The 22081-nt window shown below is 36.9% G+C and overlaps 1 protein-coding gene across 1 annotated transcript in view; it reads left to right on the top strand.

Annotated features, from left to right (window-relative positions):
• The window catches only part of STK26 (serine/threonine kinase 26), a 52155-nt gene that overhangs the window by 25004 nt on the left and 5070 nt on the right, over positions 1-22081 (top strand). The window contains exons 3-7 of the mRNA XM_023198799.1: positions 5969-6199; positions 14648-14704; positions 19440-19548; positions 19636-19793; positions 20671-20856. Of these exons, the coding sequence (XP_023054567.1) occupies positions 5969-6199; positions 14648-14704; positions 19440-19548; positions 19636-19793; positions 20671-20856 (741 nt within the window). The remainder of the gene's footprint in view (positions 1-5968; positions 6200-14647; positions 14705-19439; positions 19549-19635; positions 19794-20670; positions 20857-22081) is intronic.

Below are 22081 nucleotides of genomic sequence, written 5' to 3'. Positions count from 1 at the left end.
ATAAATGGCCTTAAATTACATAGCTTCCATTTGGTGATCCTGGCTTAGGACAAAACGGGTATACAATAAATGCTTGTTGCCGATGGTGATGATAAAGAGTTGGATTGAATGACCTGTATACATTTCCCTCCATTTCTAAAAGCCTGTGATTGAGAGAGCAGTCAATTGTATTTGGATTATATCTGGCACTTAAAAAAAGATAGTGTCCTGTTTTCTCGAACTCAGCACTAGTAAGAGTTATATGGCTGGTTGACTTTAAAATTCTGTTTTTTTTTTTGTTTTTGTTTTTGTTTTTGTTGTTGTTCCTTTGTGTTTTTGTTTTTGTTTTGTTTTGTTTTGAGAAAGGCTCTCACTGTGTTGCCCAGGCTGGAGTGCAGTGGTGCGATCATGGTTCACTGCAACCTCACGCTTCTAGGCTCAGGTGGTCCTCCCACCTCAGCCTCTTGAGTAGCTGGGACTACAGGCACATGCCACCAGGCCTGGCTAATTTTTTGTATTTCTTTTTTAGTAGAGATAGGGTTTCACCATGTTGCCCAGGTTTGTCTCGGACTCAACTAGGCTCAAACGATCCACCTGTCTCAGCCTCCGGAAGTGCTGGGATTATAGGCATGAACCACTCACCTGGCCTAAATCTCCTTTTTTTTTTTTTTTTTTTTTTAAATGATATGTTGATTAGGAAACACTCAGCAAACATTTTAGGCAATGTTCATAAGGGCAAGTGAAAAATCTTAACACAGGCGATCATAGTAGAATAGTAATTTAATTTGAGGCTCATAAACCAACTAGAGAATGACTTTTATTTGTATGCATTCTGCTTCTTAGATGACAGGAAACTATATGTACATGGAAGTAATACAGAAAAGCATTTAATCTCTAGCCTGGAAGAACTGATTTGATCAATTTAAACAGGTAACTAACTAAGTGTATCTCTAGTTTAGTACATTGTTAGGCTGAAGTTTTTAGTTGCTCTCTGTGATTGTCAGGGCACTTTGTATTCACTTCAAGTCACTCCTGGTGTTCCCTCTTGAGGATTTCAAGGAAGTAAGAAATCTTCCTTTAAGCCTTGATATCATTAGCACATTATTTGCTCAATATTTCCTGTAACACTCCTCCTCATCAATGAGTCACTGATAGGCCTACACACGGGCCAGTCTTTGTGAAATGCAAAAAGTTATTTTATAGCTAGAGCATTCATAGTATGGGCTTTATTAAGGTAGGAAGGCAAGTGCAAAACAATTCAACCTTACTCAGCTTGGTTCTTAGTTCTGGAAGGTTCTTTTAGGACACCTGAGTTGAACCCTTCCAGGTCAAATCCTATGAGAAATCTGCCTCCTCTTCCTTACATCTATTATGTTTTCACTCTCAGTCCCAGAGTCTTACTGGGGGGTCTTAGTTAGCTTGCTCAAATTCAAGGAACTAGTTTTTTTACCTTGATTCTTTCCCACATTTTGCTCTCCAGGTCCCCATTCTGTGAGAACTCCAAGACTAATTCTGAATCTGTCTTCAATTTTCTTGTTTCTCCTGGCCACCAATTCCTAATGCCCCCCTCCACAAGTTGACCCATTTTCTACTAACTAGATCTAAACTTTTATCCTTCATCAATGTTGGCTGTTATTCTCAAAACTGTGTCATCAATCACACCTTAACCTATTATAGGCCCTATCGATAATACATAGACTATATTGGGTGTAAACAATGTTTAATAATATGTGCACAAAGAGTATGGGATATGTTGCTTGTGTTTTGACAAACATTATGTTTCTAATCTTGAGTCATCCCTCGGGGTTCCAGGATACCTTCTTCTCCTGTGTATAACAAATTGGTGCATACTCAAGTCATGCAGTCGACCCTGCAGAACCCACATATATGAAAAGTCAGCCTTCCCTATACATGGGTTTCACATTCTGGAAATATTGTATCTTTGATCTGTGTTTGGTTGAAAAAAAATTCGTGTGTAAGTGAACCTGTACAGTTCCAACCCATGTTGTTCAAGGGTCACCAGTGCTAATTTTAGAGACATGTCCTTAGAAGAAGTGTTGCAGACTTCATTTTTAAAAATATAGGTATGTATAGTAAATGCCAAAGTCCCCTTGGTTTTACTTTAATCTCCAAGTTGTCCACTTTTAGTGTACATAATTAGATGAGACCCATATGCTTGCCTGGGAAAAATAAGGATAATTGGTTCCCTGTAATCAGGGATACAAATTTCACATCCATCTGCTTAGTGGTTCTCAAGTGCTGATGTCAAGACTAATATTCAAATGACTACACAGGAATCATTTGGGATGCTTTTTCAGAAGTATTGCTTGCAAGGCCCCAATCTCAGATAGGCTGAATCAGTAGTTTTGGGGTAAGGCCTAAGTATCCACATTTTAAAAGTGATATAAGCAGTTCTAATGTATAGCCAGGATCGGAGAGCACTTAGAGAACTTGTAAGAGTTCTTTCAGCTCTCTGTTTCTGTGGTTTAAGTATCCAAGAAGCCTTCTATCTGCTCCTGACTTTACACAGAAGACAAGCAAGATGTTCACCTAACATTGTGTCCTTTTGGACTTCTTCAGAGTATTTCCATACTAAATAATTGTTGTTGTTATTGTTGTTTTAGTGGTAATGATACCTTCTGAATAAGACTTACATTTCTAACAGTGTACTTATAGCTGTAGAGTGCAAATTCAAGTTAAATAACAGGTAAAACAGGGCCAAGGAATAATCTGATTGTCCTGAGGAGGTGGATCTGTGAGGTTTTCATTTTCGTAGCCCTGTTTTGGTATGGCATGTGGAAGTCATCTGCCATTAAAAAGTCAATATGAGGTTAATTTAGCAGTTCCTCCTATTTGACGCTGCAGAACATAGAGCTCTTTTTTGGGGGCAGCTTTGAGAAGGCAGTACAAACGCAAATAGAGTAATACATTGTGATTTTTGCAGTAGAGGTAAGGAATATTTAGAAATTTCAGTATTTTATTATTATTATACTTTAAGTTCTGGGGTACATGTGCAGAACGTGCAGGTTTGTTACATAGGTATACATGTGCCTGTTGGTTTGCTGCACCCATCAACTGGTTATTTATATTAGGTATTTCTGCTAATGCTATCCCTCCCCAAGCATCCACCCCCTGACAGGCCCTGGTGTGTGATGTTCCCCTCCCTGTTTCCATGTGTTCTCATTGTTCAACTCCCACTTATGAGTGAGAACATGTAGTATTTGGTTTTCTCTTCTTGTGTTACTTTGCTGAGAATGATGTTTTCCAGTTTTATCCATGTCCCTGAAAAGGACATGAACTCATCCTTTTTTATAGCTGCATAGTATTCCATGGTGTATATGTGCCACATTTTCTTTATCCAGTCTTTCATTGATGGGCATTTGGGTTGGAATTTCAGTATTCTTAAAATAATATTTGATTTGGATGGAGAGGGAGCTGACTTTTCTTAGAGGTTCCAAAGAATGATGGGAATGATTAGGCAAGCTAGATTCTTTATTTAAGTGGCTTTTATGCATTCCTTGGGATGTTTGCTATTTATTTACTTGATCTTTGCCCTTGTGCTAAAAACAGGAAGGAAACCTGTCTTAACAAAGACTTAGGATACTTTGGTTTAAAATGATGAAGGGGGAATTATAACTTTTGTATTATCTATCAGGGATTCACAACTAGTAAATGTGGCAGGGGTCTCTATCCCTTAGCTAGTTAGGGAAGTGAGGTTATATTAGTGAAATCTTGTTTTCATGATTCCTTCCACTCTGAAAGTTGGTGTTTTGTAGGAGCAGTGTTAGACCCAAAATAAAAGAGTAGGAAGTGCAAACATTGTGTAAATGCTGGATCTTTCTCTTTTTCTGTGTCTCACTTGCTATTCCTCAATTTAAAATCTTAAACTATATCCATGGATTAGGGTTTACTTCAGTGCTTCTTTAAAATGCAAAATGTGACCTGTTTTTAAAATTTTTGATTTACATATTTGCAAGAACCCGTTTATTGTGGGAAGCAAGGAACAGCCGTATCCTCCCTGAGGTTGCCTGTTTCAATCAAATCCTTTTAAAACACTAATTAGGAAGATGAAGATTTCATTTTTGTTCCTTAACAACAGAAGATTCTTGTTATAAAGTTAATGAATACATACACTTCCCAGAGTGTCTTATCAGAAGATATGTCCTATGTGTCTTCAAATAAATGATACATTTCCAAATTTTAGAATTGTTTTATAACTGTGTCAGGAAAACGGAAATACTTTTTTTCCAAAGGAATTTGTAAGGAGTGAACCCATCACCAAGCTATGTAGTAAGTATTTTTCCCACAAGGTATTACAAAACCAAGAACCATCACCAAAAGTAGGAAGAGGTAACTGTGGGTTAGTCACAATGAAATACAAGGTCTTGGTGAAAGAGGACACCAAGGAAATCAATAATGATGGCACTCAAGTTTTTGAGAGGGTAGTATAACAAAATGTGAGCATTAAAAATGCATTTGCAACCTACTGGAAGCCTAAACTATTTTTAAAAGACCATATGGAAAGCTCAAGATGTGTTTGTTCCATGTGGGTACTGGAGGTGGGTGGGGATACACAAGTAGCTTGCAGTTTCAGAGACTTCTATATGGAAAGTACAACTTTTAGAAATGGAAAAACATCCCATCAGAAAGAATGGGGAAGCTTATAAGGTAAATAGGTCATGTACAAACTGTATTTTAGGCTGTGTAAAAAGAGAACTTGGTGAAATTCTTTAAAAGCAGTCATGAGTTTTGGAGTTACCTTAAAAGGTAGTGGTTTACTAGAGTAGTAGTGTGTCCATTTGGTGATCATGGTGCAAAGAAGTTGATAAGAGCAAAACAATATTTTCAATGGCCTCTTTGTCTAATAAGGAAGATAAAAGGGACACGCTGACTCCATAATAGTCTTCTGAAATTGAAGATGAAATGAAACTAGGTAAAATTGTAGTAAATGAACAGATATTCTATGTACAGTTGACAAATTAGACACAGATAGCTCACCAGAACTTGATAGAATCCTCCTATATTTTGAAGAAACTCAAAGTTTTTGATTAATAAAGCACTTAATGTGCTTTTGGCAGGGTTGGCCATCTTGAGTTTCTACTTGATCAGCAGTATATTTTCAGCAATATGAGTTTAAGTAAGTATAAGTATATAAAGTTTGTCTTGGGGTAAAATTTTAATTCAAAATTGTATATTATAAGATACAGAATATTTCTGAATCAGGAAATAACAGTGAATTTATAAATCTAAGTCATGCCTATACATTTGTTAACCTTAAAAGCCTACGCTTATTCCAGATTTTATTGTAGTGAAGTGTTAAATTATTCTGGATCTTCACTGTGAGATGAGTTGTGAAAGTTCAATGTATTACCATTTTCTCATAATTACTAGCAATTAGTACAAAGGTATAGAATCTTAGTTCAGCTATTGATAACATTTCATATAGATAAGATTCCAGCTAAAGAAAAACAAAGACCTATAAAGCCTGGAGTCTTTTGTGGTCTATATTATTTAGATGGCGGTTTGGAAGTATAGCTAAGATGTTTGGGATATCCGAGTTGGAGAGAGAGGAGAGTTAAAAGGTAATATTGGCAGAATGTTAGAAACTTAAAACAGTTCACCTTAGCTTAGGTTAGATATTCTCCCACTATTGCTACATTTGCATTAATGTGTAAACTGTGTATAATCAGCAGCTTTATTCCAAAAAGTGCCTGATGTTTTGGCATGCACCGAATGTATTTGCTGTGTGAGAATGTTTGTGGTAGCAGGATCAGCTAAGCTCAGTTAGTGTGTGTGTTTCACTAGAATATGGACTAGCTGCCTGTTTGGGATTACAATTGTTCTAACAAAGCACATATGGGGAGTCAAAGAAGTTGGTATGCTTTTACAAAAATTGGTTATTGTCTTATGTGATTTAGTTTCCTTCATTAAAAAAATCTGATTCAAAACATTTGTGTTCTTTCTTTTTCTCTCTCCCCACTCCCTTTAGAATAACATAGCTGATCCAGAAGAACTGTTCACAAAATTAGAGCGCATTGGGAAAGGCTCATTTGGGGAAGTTTTCAAAGGAATTGATAACCGTACCCAGCAAGTCGTTGCTATTAAAATCATAGACCTTGAGGAAGCCGAAGATGAAATAGAAGACATTCAGCAAGAAATAACTGTCTTGAGTCAATGTGACAGCTCGTATGTGACAAAATACTATGGATCATATTTAAAGGTAATGTGTGTGCTGTATTATTTAAGTCATAAGGTATTTTCATTAGAAGTTTTTTAATTCTATTTTTTTGAAAGGCAATGTCTTAAATTAGGATTTGGCAGTCTATGGCCTCCAGGCAGAATCCAGCTCCATTTATAGTGCCAAGTAAACCGTTGTTAGATTTAGCAGCTATATCCTGAATGCATCCCAGTACTCAGCTGCACCCCTTTTCCACACCTGAACTTTTGGTTTGACGGAGAAATGCAGCTGGTCCTGGAGACATATCCTTTGTCAGGAAAGAGCTATCCCCCTGCGTTTCCAGACACTATTCTCAATGGTCTTGACTGTCTCAACCTCAGAATTGATGAAACATGTAAGTGTGTCACTTATTTCATTGAGTTGTGGTAGTTATTTACATATTTCTCTCCCCCACCAGGTTGTGAGCTCCTTCATAGCAGGTAGTTAAGCTTAATCAGTCCTGGTACTTACATCCCTTAGCACAGGGTATGGCACATCTTAAGCACGTGATAAATATTTGTTAAAATGGAATTAAGTGGAATAACATCTGCCTCTGCCTCCAAATAAAAGTTGGATTTTTACTGGTTCCAGGATCATGGGATTAGCAGATACCTAAAGTTCCAGCAGATGGAGATGTTACTACATAGCAGAAAACTGGTTGGTAAAACCCAATGGTTCTTGGGTTCCAGAGTTGGAAGTCAGGATTTGTGTCTGTTGAAATGTGAACAATAAATAGTTGAAAAAAAAAAACAAAAAGCCTCCACGAATTCTAGCTTAGTTTGCAGTTTGAATCATTTTAAAATTAAAATTGTTTATCCTTGTATTGCAGTTTTTCAAATGAAGACTGTACTAGATCTTTGCCATATAGGGTTTAAAAGGAGAGAAATGTTTGTTGTTACTGGTTGATCTATAGGCCAAAAAGAGTGTATCTATAACTAATTAAGCTGTTGGCCTGCGTAAAACTTAATGCTATCATTTTATGCTCTGCTGACCAAATAAAACTTCGAATATCCATCTATACCTTTACCAAATAACCTGTCTTCAAGTTCACAGATTCTTTCTTCTGTTTGATTAGTTCTGTTATTGACACTTTATTGTATTGTGTCATTTCATTCATTGTATTTTTCAGCTCTAAAATTTCTGAGTTTTTAAAATGATTTAATCTCCTTGTTAAATTTATCATTTTGTTCTTTTATTGTTTTCCTGATTTCACTTGTTTCTTTGTATTTTCTTGAAGGTTGCTGAGCTTCCTTGATACAATTATTTTAAATTATTTGTCAGGCAGTGTATAAATCTCCATTTATTTGGAGTCAGCTACTGGGAAACTATTGTGTTCTTTTGGTGATGAGATGTCTCCTTGGTTTTTCATGTTTATTATTGCCTTTTGTTGATCTCTCTGCAGTTGGTAGAGCAATCGCCTCTTCCAGACATTACAGGTTTCAATGTGAAAAGACCTTCTTCCTCTGTAGGACAGTGTGAGAGCAATGGCTGGGTGGGTTGCAGTGGTTCTGGCTCCAATGAGGGCATAGGAGCATAGTCCCTGTGCAGCTTTGTCATTTGAGATTAGTGTTAACAAAGATTGCAGGGATCCCCAGTGGTCAATACCTTGGGTGTCTACAACAGTGGTGAGGGGCTGTTTGAGGTCTTTGGTGGCGAGAACTGCTAGGGTCCCCCCAGTCTCTTTTTCTTCCACCAGAGAAATCATTGCTGAGTAGATCCCTTTTGGCATTGGGTCTGGTTTGTGGGCCCACTTGAGGTGGCACTAGTGTCTAGTGAGTGATGCCCATGGAGTGGCCACAGAACTAAGGCTTCAAGCATAAGCATGTCTGGAGGGACATGCTCTGGGGCCCAAGCCAATAGTAATATCAATGTCCTAGGTACAAATACCCACTACTGCTGCATAAGGCTACAGTGGCTCTAAGGGTGGGGTGGGGCCTAGCTATTTGTAACATCTGAATTGGTGTCTGGAGCATAGGCACGCTCAGAGGGACCTTGTCTCCAGAGCCTGGGATGTGAGCTAGCTCACTATGGCAGTGATTGGCTCAAGTGTCTGAGCTGCGGGTGGGTGCAGTACAACCACTCAACTGGTCTGGAGTCCAGAACTCAGGCTAGCTTTCAGTGGTGACTGTGTGGATGTCCGGAGCATAGGCACACTGAGAGAAACCTTGGTTCCGGGGCCCTGGGGTGTGAGCTAGCTCACTGTGGCAGTAGCTCCAATGTCTGAGGTATGGTTGAGCTCAGAGAAGACACAGAAACTGGGTCTGTAGTGCAGGCACTAGTGGAGCAGCCATGACTTAGAGGTCAGGAGCCTGCACCAGTTTTGAGAGTGGTGGCTTCTTTCTCCATGTGGCTCAACAATGTCTTCTTCGTGAGATGAAAGAGTTTTGTAGTCATGTATCCCTCTCTGGGGTTCCCTGGCAGAAATGGCTGTTGGCTACCTCAGCAGCAAGGGAGGCCAGTGTCCTCTGCAGAGGAGGCCACTGGGGACCGTGATGGCTTCTACTGTGTAGTGATACCAGTAGCCTCCACCTTTCATCTTTGTTCCTAGTCATTTCCTGGCCTCTCAGGTATGCTGATCTCATCAGTGATCCTTTCTGTGGAGATATTCTTTCTTTTTTCTCCACTGTGTTGCTGCAGATTGTTAAATGGGTCCTTGAATCCTTCCAGAGTTACTTGGGTTTGTGGATAGCTGTCTATATTTGGGTTTTTGAAAAATGTATATGTGGAGGGAGGGGGTGATTAAAACTGGTATCTCCTCTGCCGTCTTGGTGACTTTGTCATCGCTTTCTTGATCTATCTGTATCTATATTCGTTAATACTGATATAGAAATTCATCACAAATTTCACTGCCTGTTTACAAAACCTGACTTATTCTAATATTAGATGTATGTGGAATGAATGCATAGTAGAATGAATCATTAAGCAGCCAAACAACCACTATGTATTATACACTGTATTAGGTGCTGAGGATATAAAAATGAACAAACTCACTACTGCTGTCAAGGCACTCACAGTCCAGTATTGCACTGAAATGATACAGATTCTATGATTAAAGTATGCACAAGGTATAGATGATGCACAAATAAATAGTCACTTCTGTCCTTTTCAGGAGTGGCATGCATAAAAGGCCTCCAAAAGGAGGTGATAATGCTAGTAATTTCTATCCAATTTCAGCATTTACTTCTAAGTGTTAGCTCTTACTGTATTTTACTACATACATAATTATCTGCTCCTTTGTGTGATAATTTTGCTGTAATATTTGTTCCTAAAAAGCTAATTCAGCCCATCATATTCGTTTTTAGAGAGCTCATGAGTGATTACGCAGTCTCAGTAGTTTTAGGTTCTCCTCCTAATTCCCATACAATTCCTTGGTGGTACATAGCCCCAGGAATTTGTTGTCGTGTGTGTGTGTGTGTGTGTGTGTGTGTGTGTGTGTGTGTGTGTATCATTTGCTCATTCTGGTTTACTCTTTCTGGATTGAATCCCGGTAATTCCAGACCTTCTCTAGGGCAAATCTGAATCCTTGCTACTTTTAGGCACCTGTGACAAATACACTATTTTTGGTTGCTGACCTAAAATATTAAATAAGCCCTATTTAAAATGGCTATTCCGTAATATATTGGAAAATTGGTACTGATATGGTTTGACCATTTTATTGATTGCTTATTTATTCATATTCAATATTCCCATAGAAAATGAGTTACAGCTATATCTTCTTTTCCTAAGATTTCATATAGGGTGTTTTTTAAGTAGCATAGTAGTATACACGTACTAGTCACCCAGTATTTACTTAATCTTTAAATAATTAAAAACTAGTTTTTTGTTTGTCCCAAATTTTGATTGTAAAGTGGACTCAGACCAGCCAGTGCTACAAAACCATTGTCCAAGATAGCTTCTTAAGGGATTAAATTGAATTATTTTTATCTCCTTCACCCATCATTAATTAAACTCTATGATGTAAAACACTACTTTGAAGAACATGTTGCTTCATGATAAAATTGTAGAAATGTGCAGCTGGCTTATGTTATTTGTGTTCCGAATCTATTTAAAGTAAATAAATGTGTGTATATATACATATGTCTCTCTACAAGACATATGTATGTACACACAGAGAAAGAAATATTCTATAATCTTACAACATTTTCATACTATTTATTTAAATCACTTTCTTAAGTTTACCAACTCATTTACTTATCATATATATTACAACATATATGTTTGGGTTTGTATTTTTTTCTAAACTAAAATCACATCAAATACAACAGGGTTCTGTTCCATGTAGTCAACATAAGTCAAGGCCACATCCTCTTAGTACCATCGAAGAACTGCGTTATCAGTCAACTTACATACTTATTGTGGCCCGTTGTTCCATTTCAGGTAACATGGAGAATTTTGAGTCAAGTTAATTAAGCAAACTGGGAAATGGGTTGTTCTTACACAGGATGTCATCCATAACTAAGACCTCACTGTAAGCTGGAGGAAAAGGTTATTACATTTGAGAGAAAATTATATGCTCTTTGAAACTGTATGCAGTTGTAGTGATTTCCTTGAGACATGCAAAAAATGTACTAGGTATTCATTTTGACTGAACTCACTGTATAACTTCATTTTTAAAAACAAGAGTTAAAAACCAGACAAACACATCAGTATGACCACAGTGTTTTCCTTTAATTTTAGTTCACTGGGCAGATTTTCTTGACAAAGTTAGTCTTTATGAAGAGTGCTAAAATAAGCAAACCCTTCCCTTCTGATCTCATAATATTGGAATAATCTTTTATAATCTTTAAATATTTTTCTAGTTCAATGTAAATCTTAAAATGACACTCAGGCATTGAATAGAATTTGAATCATGCCTTTATTTGCTGCTGAAAATTGCCTTTAGATTTCTGTGTATGTTAAGGAAATATTGCTTCCCACCCACCATCACCAATATTTATGAAAAAAAGAATTGAATAAAGTGAAATATTTCAGAATCATCTGTATGGCTTTGTGGCCTTCTCCTTATTTTTCACTGAAACTGTATGCGCTTACAGCCAGTGTATGTATACTCAATGCCTCTGGAATATTCTTTTATTGTTAACATTTCTTCTGGAGTTCTCTTATAAAACTTGAAGAAAATGGAGGCTGGAAAGTTTGTTCCTTCTTAAAATGTTCTTTTCTCAAAATAGGAATAACTTTAAACTTAATATAATATACCTCTAAGAAGCCCCATGTTAGATTCAATTCAACAGATGTTTATTTATTAATGCCTACTATGTGTATTCCTCTTTTTTTGCATATTGTGGTTAATCTCATCTACTTTGGTCTGACAACTTCTAAATTGATGTCTCTGGTTTCATCCTCTCTGCTCAGCCCCAGATATGTGTTTATAACTTGCCTCATATTAATAGCCTGTTTATCTGTGAGTACATCAAGTGCAATAACCCTCAAACTAGGGAGGTAGCATTTGAACTAAGTCTTGAGTATGATTTTGGTAGGGGTTGGAAGGTGAGAGTGGGGTAGGGACACAGCATTCCAAACTGGAAGAAAATGACTCAGAAGTGGTAAATTTTCTAGCCATATTCTTGGCAAGATGATCTCTACTATCACTTCCAGATTTATAAAATCTTACGTGCTGTATGTTTTTTTTTTAATCAGGCAAAATCAACACTAAATTTGCCATTTTCTCTGTCTCCCAAGCTGGAGTACAGTGGTGCAATCTCAGCACACTGCAGCCTCCATCTCCCAGGTTCAATTGATCCTTCCACCTCAGCCTCCCGAGTAGCTGGGACCACAGGCAGATGCCACCACACTTAGCTAATTTTTTGTACTTTTTGTAGAGATGAGGTCTCACTATGTTGCCTAGGCTGCTCTCAGACTCCTGGACTCAAGCAATCCTCCCACCTCGGCCTCCCAAAATACCAGGATTACAGGCGTGTTGTGCAGCCCTCACCACCACTGATTTCCAGAACAAATAAGGATTCCTTATTTTCAGATCTAGAAATTGAGTAGTTGTACTTTTAATGCTTAATGGTATATACTACTTTGTAAAGTCACATTTCAAGCTTTCTATGAACATGTTTTAGTGACAGTTGGCAAGCTTCTGTTTTGAATTAGTACAAACGAAAAGGCACACATTGTTTTTAACTTGGAAAACAGGTGCTTTCATTCATGCAGAACTGCAACATAGACAGGCATGTTTTATAAGATCTTTTTCTTTTAAATGTCAGGTGAATGGGAAGCTCTCTGAATTCATATGATAGAGTATAGTACTTGTTAGAAACAAACTTGTGGCAAAAGAGACAATTTTTAACCTATCCACCATTTTAAGAACAACTTTTTTCTTCTCTTGCAAAAAGTGTAAAGATACGTCAGATTCACAATTCTCAGGTTGTGAGTGCCTAAGTTCTACACACAAATACAAGTTACATGAACCTTTCCTGGAACTCCTCTTCCCTCACCAGTACTGTGGGAATTTATTTCCTCTATTTCCTAATGTAGACTTCACTGCTAACCAAGACTCTCAGCTTTCTGCTCGCAGTGCATGCTGGTCATCTATGGCAGGACAGAGTGGATATCAAGATTACTGGAGGAAGTGGTAGGGGCACACTGTCCCCCCCTTTCTCTTACAAATTCTACATAGTGTCAGCATACGGAAAGGAGAATCATTTTGTCTTAATTAACTGGGCCCTCCCTTCACGATCCCCAACCCTAGGCCACATCCCATTCCCCACACTACAATGTCAGTTCCACTCTGATTCTTCAACTCTCTCCCATCCCCTAAGCACTCATCATCATGTCACTGGAGTCCATTCTCTGCCTTGATAAAGTCACATCCTCATGGAGATGCCTGGAAATTTTAAATTGAACTCCTGAATACCTCCCAGGGATTTTTGAGTTTGAGGGCTACTGGCAGTAGCTTGAGAATCTTCACCCCGCAGCTGGGGTTGTAAAGGTGAGAAATGTGTTTCTGGCATCCCAAGTTGAAGCACAATGCTGAATATATTTTTCCACTTGAAATATTGTTAAGATATAAATAGTAGTGAGTTTCCCTGGTACTTTTCATGCTATACTACGAATGAATACATTTGTGTGAAATTGTTTTTTGGGAGGACTACCCCAGGAATCTAGGCATTATTTTTATGGGAAATGCTTGCTTTTAAATTTCCCAACATCTTACTTAAAAATCAACTTTTGGAACACAGTCTAGTCACTACTTGGCTGCCGCCAGTATAGTAAAATCAACCATTCTACTTCCAGTCAGCTCTGTGGTCCCACAAAAATTCAGAGAATACCACTCATGAAATGGTATGGAGAGAGAGGTGTCCCTTGTATTTCAAGCTATAGCTAAAACGAAAAGGGTTTAATGGTTTATTCCAGTGTTTAACTGATGGTACTGAATGGTATGTGTGTATATACCCATTTTAGAATTTGTATACATATATTCCTCCCAGGAGGCCCATTTCCTCTTGTTCAGCTCACAGCGAAGTTAATTCCACCTGGAGTAATCATATTTTTTTGAAGCTACATTCTCCCTTTTTCTTATCCATTTACATCAGAGGTAAAATGAACAATATTCTTTCTAGGTTCCATGTGTGTACCAAAAATGCCCATTAACCATAGCTGATAAAAGTTTGAAGTACATCAAAACAAATGAAAGCCAACAACTGAAATAAGGCAAAATGTCCATTGTCCTCAAACTCAAACCCAAAATTTGTACAAGCCCTCATTTACCTCCTCATTCTTTAATGCAACTGTATTTTCTTTCCAATATCATTCAAGATAATTATTTAAAGTTTTGTTTTTTAAAATAAAAATTACTAATAGTTCAACAATAACAAATAGTACTTTCATTTGTTTAGCTATATCATAGGCAAAAAGGTATGGGGGTAGTCTAAGCTCAGAACTTTAATTTGGAATGTTCTATGGAAAAAATATATTCTGGGTTCCCAAGCAACCACTTTTAAACTTATATTTTGGAATCTGTTCTTTGTTTTTTTTTAATTTTTAATTTTTGTGGCTACAAAGAAGGTGTAAATATTTATGGGGGTACATGAGCTATTTTGATAAAGGCATATAATGTATAATGATCACATCAGGGTACATTTACTCTTTATGTTACAAACAGTCCAGTAATACTTTTCTAGTTATTTTAAAAAGTACAATTAAATTATTATTGACTATGGTTACCCTGTTGTGCTATCAAATACTAGATCTTATTCATTTTCTCTAACTACTTTTTGTACCCATTAACCATCCCCAACTCCCCCTCCCTACTATCCTTCCCAGCCTCTGGTAACCATCCTTCTATTCTCTATCTTCAAGGGTTCAATTGTTTTAATTTTTAACTCCCACAAATAAATGAGAACATACAAATAGAATCTGTGCTTTAGTATGTGAGATTTAACATTTTTGCTAGTATGTTATTTTGGCTCAGGTTTGTAATTATTAAATTGTTTCATGGCTTTACAGGGGTCTAAATTATGGATAATAATGGAATACCTGGGCGGTGGTTCAGCACTGGATCTTGTAAGTATTTTAAAATAATTACACACAGATGCAAATGTGTGCATATACATATACCTTTTTTTTTTTTTTTAAATTGAAGATCAGTGGCTTTTGGGCACTCTAAGTGGTTGCTTTAGTTAATATGTTCAAATTAAATTCTTTTTTCATGACCACTACCTTATGTAGGTACAGATGTATTGTACGTTTGAACATGTTGCTGGCATCCTAAGACTATGTAAGAATGCAAATACCTTAATAAAATAAAGTATCCCAAATTAGAAGGGGATGTGTGTGTCCGTTGCTGTCAGTTTGACTTTTGCAAGCTTATCCCTGAAAAAAACTGAGTTTTCTTATATTTTAAAAAAATATATAATTGAGATAACTGTCACTAAAAGTGATTTTTATGAACTGAATGTTTGTGTCCCCCCAAAATTAATATGTGGAAATCCTAACCCCCAATGTGATGGTATTAGGAGGTGGGGACCTTGGGAAGTAATTAAGTCATGAAGGTGAGTTCTCATGAATGGGATTAGTACCCTTATGAAAGAGGCCCCAGAGAGCTCTCTGACTTTCTTTCCATCATGGGAGGATGCAGTGAGAAGAAGGCCTTCTGGAGCTCAAATCTGCCAGCCCTTTCATCTTGGACTTCTTTCCCAGTCTCCAGAACTGTGAGAAGTAAATATTGTTTAAGCCACCCAGTCTGTGGTATTCTGTTATATTCTGTTACAGCACCTGAATTGACTAAGATAATGGTACTAGGGTTCTCACCAAGGTAGGCCTACAGATCCAGTTCTTTGCAGAGTTCTCTCTGCCCCTCTATAGGTTATTTGGAAATGTAATGGCATTTTGGGTTGTCACAATGACTTAGAAGTGCTCCTACCATTTCAGTGGTCATGGACCAGAATGCTAAAAATGCTAAAATCCTGCAGTGTGCAGGAAAAGTCAACCCAATGAAGATGCATTCACACACAGAATGCCTTTGAGAAACACTGGTTGTTCCCCAATTTAGTATGATCATATCAATGTTGAGTTTCTTTCCTATCCTTAAAAATCTTTATTAATATGATACTATGTTTAAAATTCAGTATGAGTTATGAGAGGCAACTTAGTATAGTAGAATGACCACTGGGCTGGCTTAGGGTGTTTGAGGTTATAGGTCTGGCTCTGTGCCTGTGAACCAGGCACAAACTTCCTGGACTTAGGTGTTCTATAAAACAAATAAGTTGCACTAAGTTATTTCTAAGTTCCCTTCCATCTTTAATATTATATGATTTTTTTATTTGCATGCTTCTGCCTTAGAAATTATAGAGTATGCTGTTTCTAAGAAAGTGTTTTGATTAAAATAATCAAGTAATATTTTAATTCTTATTTTTTTAGGTGGAGATGAGTTTTCCTAACTGAAAGTGATTAAATATTTTTAAAGGCTTTAACCCTGACTGCCAGTGACTCAAAGTTTCAAATAATTTTATGAACAGAAATGACCGTAAGAGATTTTCTTTCCTTTAGGCAGAACCATATTTAAACCATTCTAAAGAAATGGTAATTAAACTTGATGGAGGGCCTCATCTACTACTAGGAATTCATGTCAGTTTAATCAGTTGCTGAATTTGGTAATCTTTCCTTGTGTCTAATCTAATTCTTATATCCTAAAGCCTGAGTTCTTTTTTTTTTTCTTTCCTCTCTAGTGAGAGAACACCACTGATGTTTCTTTGTGTAATAATCCTTCATGCATATGGAGTCAGGCTTCGTTCTCCTCTTGAAGTTAAATGATCTCATTTTTATTTGTCTTGTCACAGAGTCGTATTATTCAATAGTTTTTTCATTAGCTCTACAAGAAGCCTCTCAATTGTTTCATGATCCTTCTTCCATTTTTTAAATATTAAGAGCCCTTTCCAAATTTATCAGTTGCCTTATCTGGTCCCTCAGGGTGCTCACCATGTCTCTTCTCCGTTTTGGAAGCATTGGCAAAGTTAGGTGACTCTGTTCAACAGGATCACTGACAGCAATGTTAAGCAGTGAACACTGGCCTAACCCCAACCAACAACCCAAATCTGTATCCCCTAGTAGTAGTTTGGTCAGTTTTATGAAATCTCGAAGTTAAATGATTGTGAGATCTTAATCTCATCCTGCTATTCTGAACTCTACTTAATAAAACAAATAACCATTAGTATCAGTTTCAATGAATGAAAAATGTTGTTAGTACTGTATTGGTTAAGAATCAAAAAACCTAGGTCGTAAACCCAGCACGAACACTGACTGCCTGGCAAATATTGGACAGCCCTTTAGCCTCTTTGTGTCTTAATTTCTTCACATGTTAAATGAAGAAATTGAATCAGTAATCTCTAATTTTGTGTTCTTAGCTCTAAAATTCAATAATATTGTGATTTAATTAGAAAACTCATTTAACTAGACTTTATAGGGAGAGCAGATAATGAGAAAATGTGCTATTCTCTTTTCATGTATATTCCTGTACAAATAAATGCTATCATTTGGGGGAATCTAAGACAGGATTAGGTGTAGAGGAAGGCTCTGCTACTAAGAACAAGAGGAACTAAGAGGGATGTTTAGCGGAGAGTGTTTCTCACATTAAACTGGTGCCTGGTGCCTAACTAATGGAATAACATAAGATTACAACTTGTCATTTATGTCAACATTATACAGTGTCTACCTTGAGTCACTCCCATTCTTGAAAAACAATTTATTGTATGTGAGCAGACTTTGAGTATATTGCACATCATTTTATTGAGTTTATTATGCTCCACTTCTTTCCAAAAAGAATTGTGGTGGCTTGCAACAAAAACACATATAGTAAGATGACTAGAATAAAACATGAGCCCCAAGAAAAAAGAAATAATATGCTAACCATAAGAGAGGGCATAACATAGCAGACTGCATTAGGGACTGGCTGGAAGTTAAAGAAGTGTGACGAAGATCCATGAGCTCACAAATGTACAGTCTTTGAAAGAGTCAAGGTCCCTCTCTTGCATATTCTCACTTGACAACAGAGGCAAATTATACAAGACAAGTAGGCTGCCCTGGGACAGAGATGTTATCTGTTAGAGACATGGCAAGGTCTTCAGTTATTGAAGATAAGTTCAAATGGAGAAATGTGTCTCCTTGCCACAGAGTCTTTCTTCCCATCCTCCTCCAGCACCCAGTTAATTGAGACTTCACTTTTATTGAATTTTAACATGAACCTAAAATATAGCAGATAAGTTCATGAATCTTTAGGATCCCCTTTTTGTTGTTTTTACTTGAATATTTTTAAAAACTTCTGTATTAGCTAATATACTGGCTTATTTATGTTACTTTTAGATATCCTTCAGAATGATAGCTAGTAGGCCGTACATTAATCTTGCCCAATCACTTAAATAACCAAGGATATACCTCCTCTGGCCTTGCCAATGTCCTATGATCAGATGATACTAATTACTGATCTTAAGTAGTGTGACATTTGTCCTTCAGTTCTTTTGTAGTACCTCAGAAGTTCATTGCCAGCCATCAATAAAATAGTGTGCCATTTTCACCCTTTCTAGAAGACTTTAGAAACTACTTTAATCACTACTGTTTGAGTAGAAACTTTGGGGTGGAAGTTGATAGATTTGAAAGTAAATAGATAATGTTACCTAGGAAAGGGACCTATTGAATTACAGACATCCCTGGAGGATACTATATACCCAGACCACAGTTAATATTAGATGGTGAGACCAAAGTATGAGTTCTATTTTAAGCTGTTAAATTTCAACATGAAAGTGCCCTTTATTCAGCATAAATATGGCATTCATGAAAGATGAAATACACAAGGTGCCAAAGAGCTGTGGATCCCTCCCAGTGTGAGGCAGAGTGGGCAATGTTTGATTTTCACCACCTCTTCCCTCCTTCCAGAAGCAAACAGAACTCCACCTCGGCTCTGACTTTAGATTCCCACCCTTTCCTGTAATAATATTGTACAGTCCACTGTTTGTGCTTTATGAGGTACCAGAATTTTAAAATAACCATTTATTTTAAAGAGGGATTTTCAGATATTCCATTACAAGTTCTCCTGAAACCTAATCATTGCTTTCCTTGTATTCCAGTTGGAACTATTGGCTTTGGTACAGGGATGGTGAAATAAAGGGATATGTGTTACATTTATTTGAAAAACGTTATCCCTCCATGATTTAATTTTTTTACAATCATAGTCTGAATAGTTTAATTATTATATTCTTGGCTAAATTTACAATTTCAGTCTCAAAAAGGCTATTCTTTACAATATTATTAAAATACGTAAATACTAACTGATGTGATCAAATAGTTGCTGTGGAAATCTTATGGATTCTCTGACCTAAAAATCGGTTTTGTGTCAATATGTGGTAACTTTTTCACAGCAAATGCCAGGATTTAAGTAACTGATATCTCTTTTTTTCCGTCTAAAGGAAAGATAGTTCGTTCTGTCATTATGTAAGCATATTTGTTCCATCTTTGATGTAAATATTCGGGAACCTCAGAATCTGAAGCCTAGTATATAGGTGAAAGGGCTCATATTATCTTTCATTAAATTGAATCATTAAAAAACCTGTTCAGCCCTTTGATTGAACTCTTTTGCTTTCTTCCTTCACATTTTACATTTTTCCTTCCTTGTTTAGATATTGGTTTGATAAACAGAACAGCATCATGTGTTTAAGTGATTTCTTCATTTCAAAGACACCAATTTTGAATTTGATGTTTCCAAACTTTTACACATGTGTGTATGTGTGTGTGTGTTTTTCCCCTTAAGCTTCGAGCTGGCCCATTTGATGAGTTCCAGATTGCTACCATGCTAAAGGAAATTTTAAAAGGTCTGGACTATCTGCATTCAGAAAAGAAAATTCACCGAGACATAAAAGGTATACAAAAATCTAATATGAACCTGAGAAAAATAGAAGCATTCTGAGCAAGCTGAGTTTTCTTTTCTTTTCTTTTATTCCTCCTAGCTGCCAATGTCTTGCTGTCAGAACAAGGAGATGTTAAACTTGCTGACTTTGGAGTTGCTGGTCAGCTGACAGATACACAGATTAAAAGAAACACCTTTGTGGGAACTCCATTTTGGATGGCTCCTGAAGTTATTCAACAGTCAGCTTATGACTCAAAAGTAGAGTATTACCTGTTCAAACTGTTTTGGGTTTGTTAATAAATTGTATATGGCACACTATCCTAGTTGATACACTGCCTTATTTTTCCTTGTTTCACAAGTGTTTCTTAAGCTAGAGTTATGTCGTATTTTGCTGCTTAATCATAAATTCCCTCACAGCTAACTAATATTTGGACCCTATTCACTTCAATGGCTTTTCATCCCACATGGAATAAAATCCTAAGTCTTTTCTGTGGCATATAAAGCTCTACACAATCTGGCCATTATCTGCCTCTCCAGTCTTATCTTCTACCACTCTCTTCTAGATTATTCATCCACAGTGGCCTCGTGGTTGTTCCTCAAACATAGCAAGTACACCCTGGCCTCAGGACCTTTGCACCTGCCCTTCCCTCTGTCTGAAAAAATCTTCCTCCCACAATCAGGTCTGCTTAAACATCACTTACACAGAGAAGTCTTCCCTGGCCATCTTATGTAGATTTGCAACACCCTTGCCCCCATAATTCATTATTCTCTTACTATGCTTTGTTATTTTCTTCACAGAAGTTAACACCATCTGGCACCATATTATTTATTTATTTATTTGTCTCTCTTATTAGAATGTAATCCCCTTAAGAGCAGGGATTTTTGTCTGGCGTATTCACCACTGAAATCCTCCATTCTGAGAAGGGTACCTGGCACAAAGTATGGAATTCATTATGTTTTAAATAAATGAATTATAGTAATAAAAATTTATTAACACCACATTTTCTTGAGAGACAAGTACTGTATGACCATTAGGTTCCACAGACTATTTTGTGGTAGTATATTGTAATGGAGTTTCAAGGTGATATACATATATATATATATATATTTTTTTTTTTTTTTTCTCTTATCTTAGGCTGACATTTGGTCGTTGGGAATTACTGCTATTGAACTAGCCAAAGGAGAGCCACCTAACTCTGATATGCATCCAATGAGAGTTTTGTTTCTTATTCCCAAAAACAATCCGCCAACTCTTGTTGGAGACTTTACTAAGTCTTTTAAGGAGTTTATTGATGCTTGCCTGAACAAAGATCCATCATTTGTGAGTATATATTGCTATTATTACTATTTATTTTCTATTATTAGATCTACTTATAGCAAAGGCAGCTTTTCCTGCAGTAGGGAACACAGTGCATGTGAGAATTGTCTAAGATCCATCCAGGAACCTGGTTCTTCCTTCTGTACTGCTACTTCTATTGAGTTATTAACCAGATTCTTCATTCTTTTTCTCCTTACCCTTTGTTTTTTTCTTGGTCCCCAGCTTCCTCCTTATTCTATTCATTATTTCCTATTTCGGAGGAAATAAATTTGAGAAATAAAGTTAACTTTATATTATGTCATTATTAAAGTGCATGTATAAATACAATGATTTTTATTCAGCTGTTTTCATTTTTCATGAAAAGTTATGTTTGGGTTTAACTATTTTTTTTTTTTTGAGTCAGAGTCTTGCTCTTTTGCCCAGGTTGGAGTGCAGTGGCGTGATTTCAGCTCACTGCAACCTCCATCTCCCAGGTTCAAGCGATTCTCCTGCCTCAGCCTCCCAGGTAGCTGTGATTACAGGCACCTGCCACCATGCCTCGCTAAGTTTTGTATTTTTAGTAGAGATGGGGTTTCACAATGTTGGCCAGGCCGGTCTCGAGCTCCTGACCTCTAGCGATCCGCCCTCCTCAGCCTCCCAAAGTGCTGGGATTACAGGCGTGAGCCACTATTAAAAATAGCCAGGTTTAACTATTTTTATTTAGTGTTTAGAAACTTCAACGTGAAGTTGTATACTTTTCCTAGGCTAGTGAGCTCCATTCATTTACTTGGCAGATTCGATTACAGTTGTTTTACTATTGTTGAAATAAAGCTGCCTTGTGACTTTTCGAGACGAGAAATACACAAGAGCAGTCCAAACTTGATATAACTATTTTTAAGTTGATAAACATTCTGATATTAATAAAGTGAAGGCGGGACATTCTCCACAGCACCTAGTGTTTGTATTTAGATGCAATAGACATTGATGTCTGATGGAGAAGGGATTATAAGTGTAGATAATAACAAAATTACAGCCTTGCAAGTTTTCATCAGTTTTTTTCAAATTTACAGTAAATGTGATTAAAGTATTTTAGAATACTACTTTGAAATGTTTTTAAATGTTTACTTTCTAAATACTGTCATGTGTCTCTCTGCTTTTGAGAAGGCCCTGCCTGCCAGTTTGCTGGTGGGTAAGCCACCTGCTTCTCATTGGGCTTTAACAAATTCGGACACCAAAGTAGTAGATTCAA

This window comes from Piliocolobus tephrosceles, chromosome 12 (genome assembly GCF_002776525.5).
Source record: "Piliocolobus tephrosceles isolate RC106 chromosome 12, ASM277652v3, whole genome shotgun sequence".
Lineage (NCBI taxonomy): Eukaryota > Metazoa > Chordata > Mammalia > Primates > Cercopithecidae > Piliocolobus > Piliocolobus tephrosceles.
This window is presented reverse-complemented; position numbering and strand designations above follow the sequence as displayed.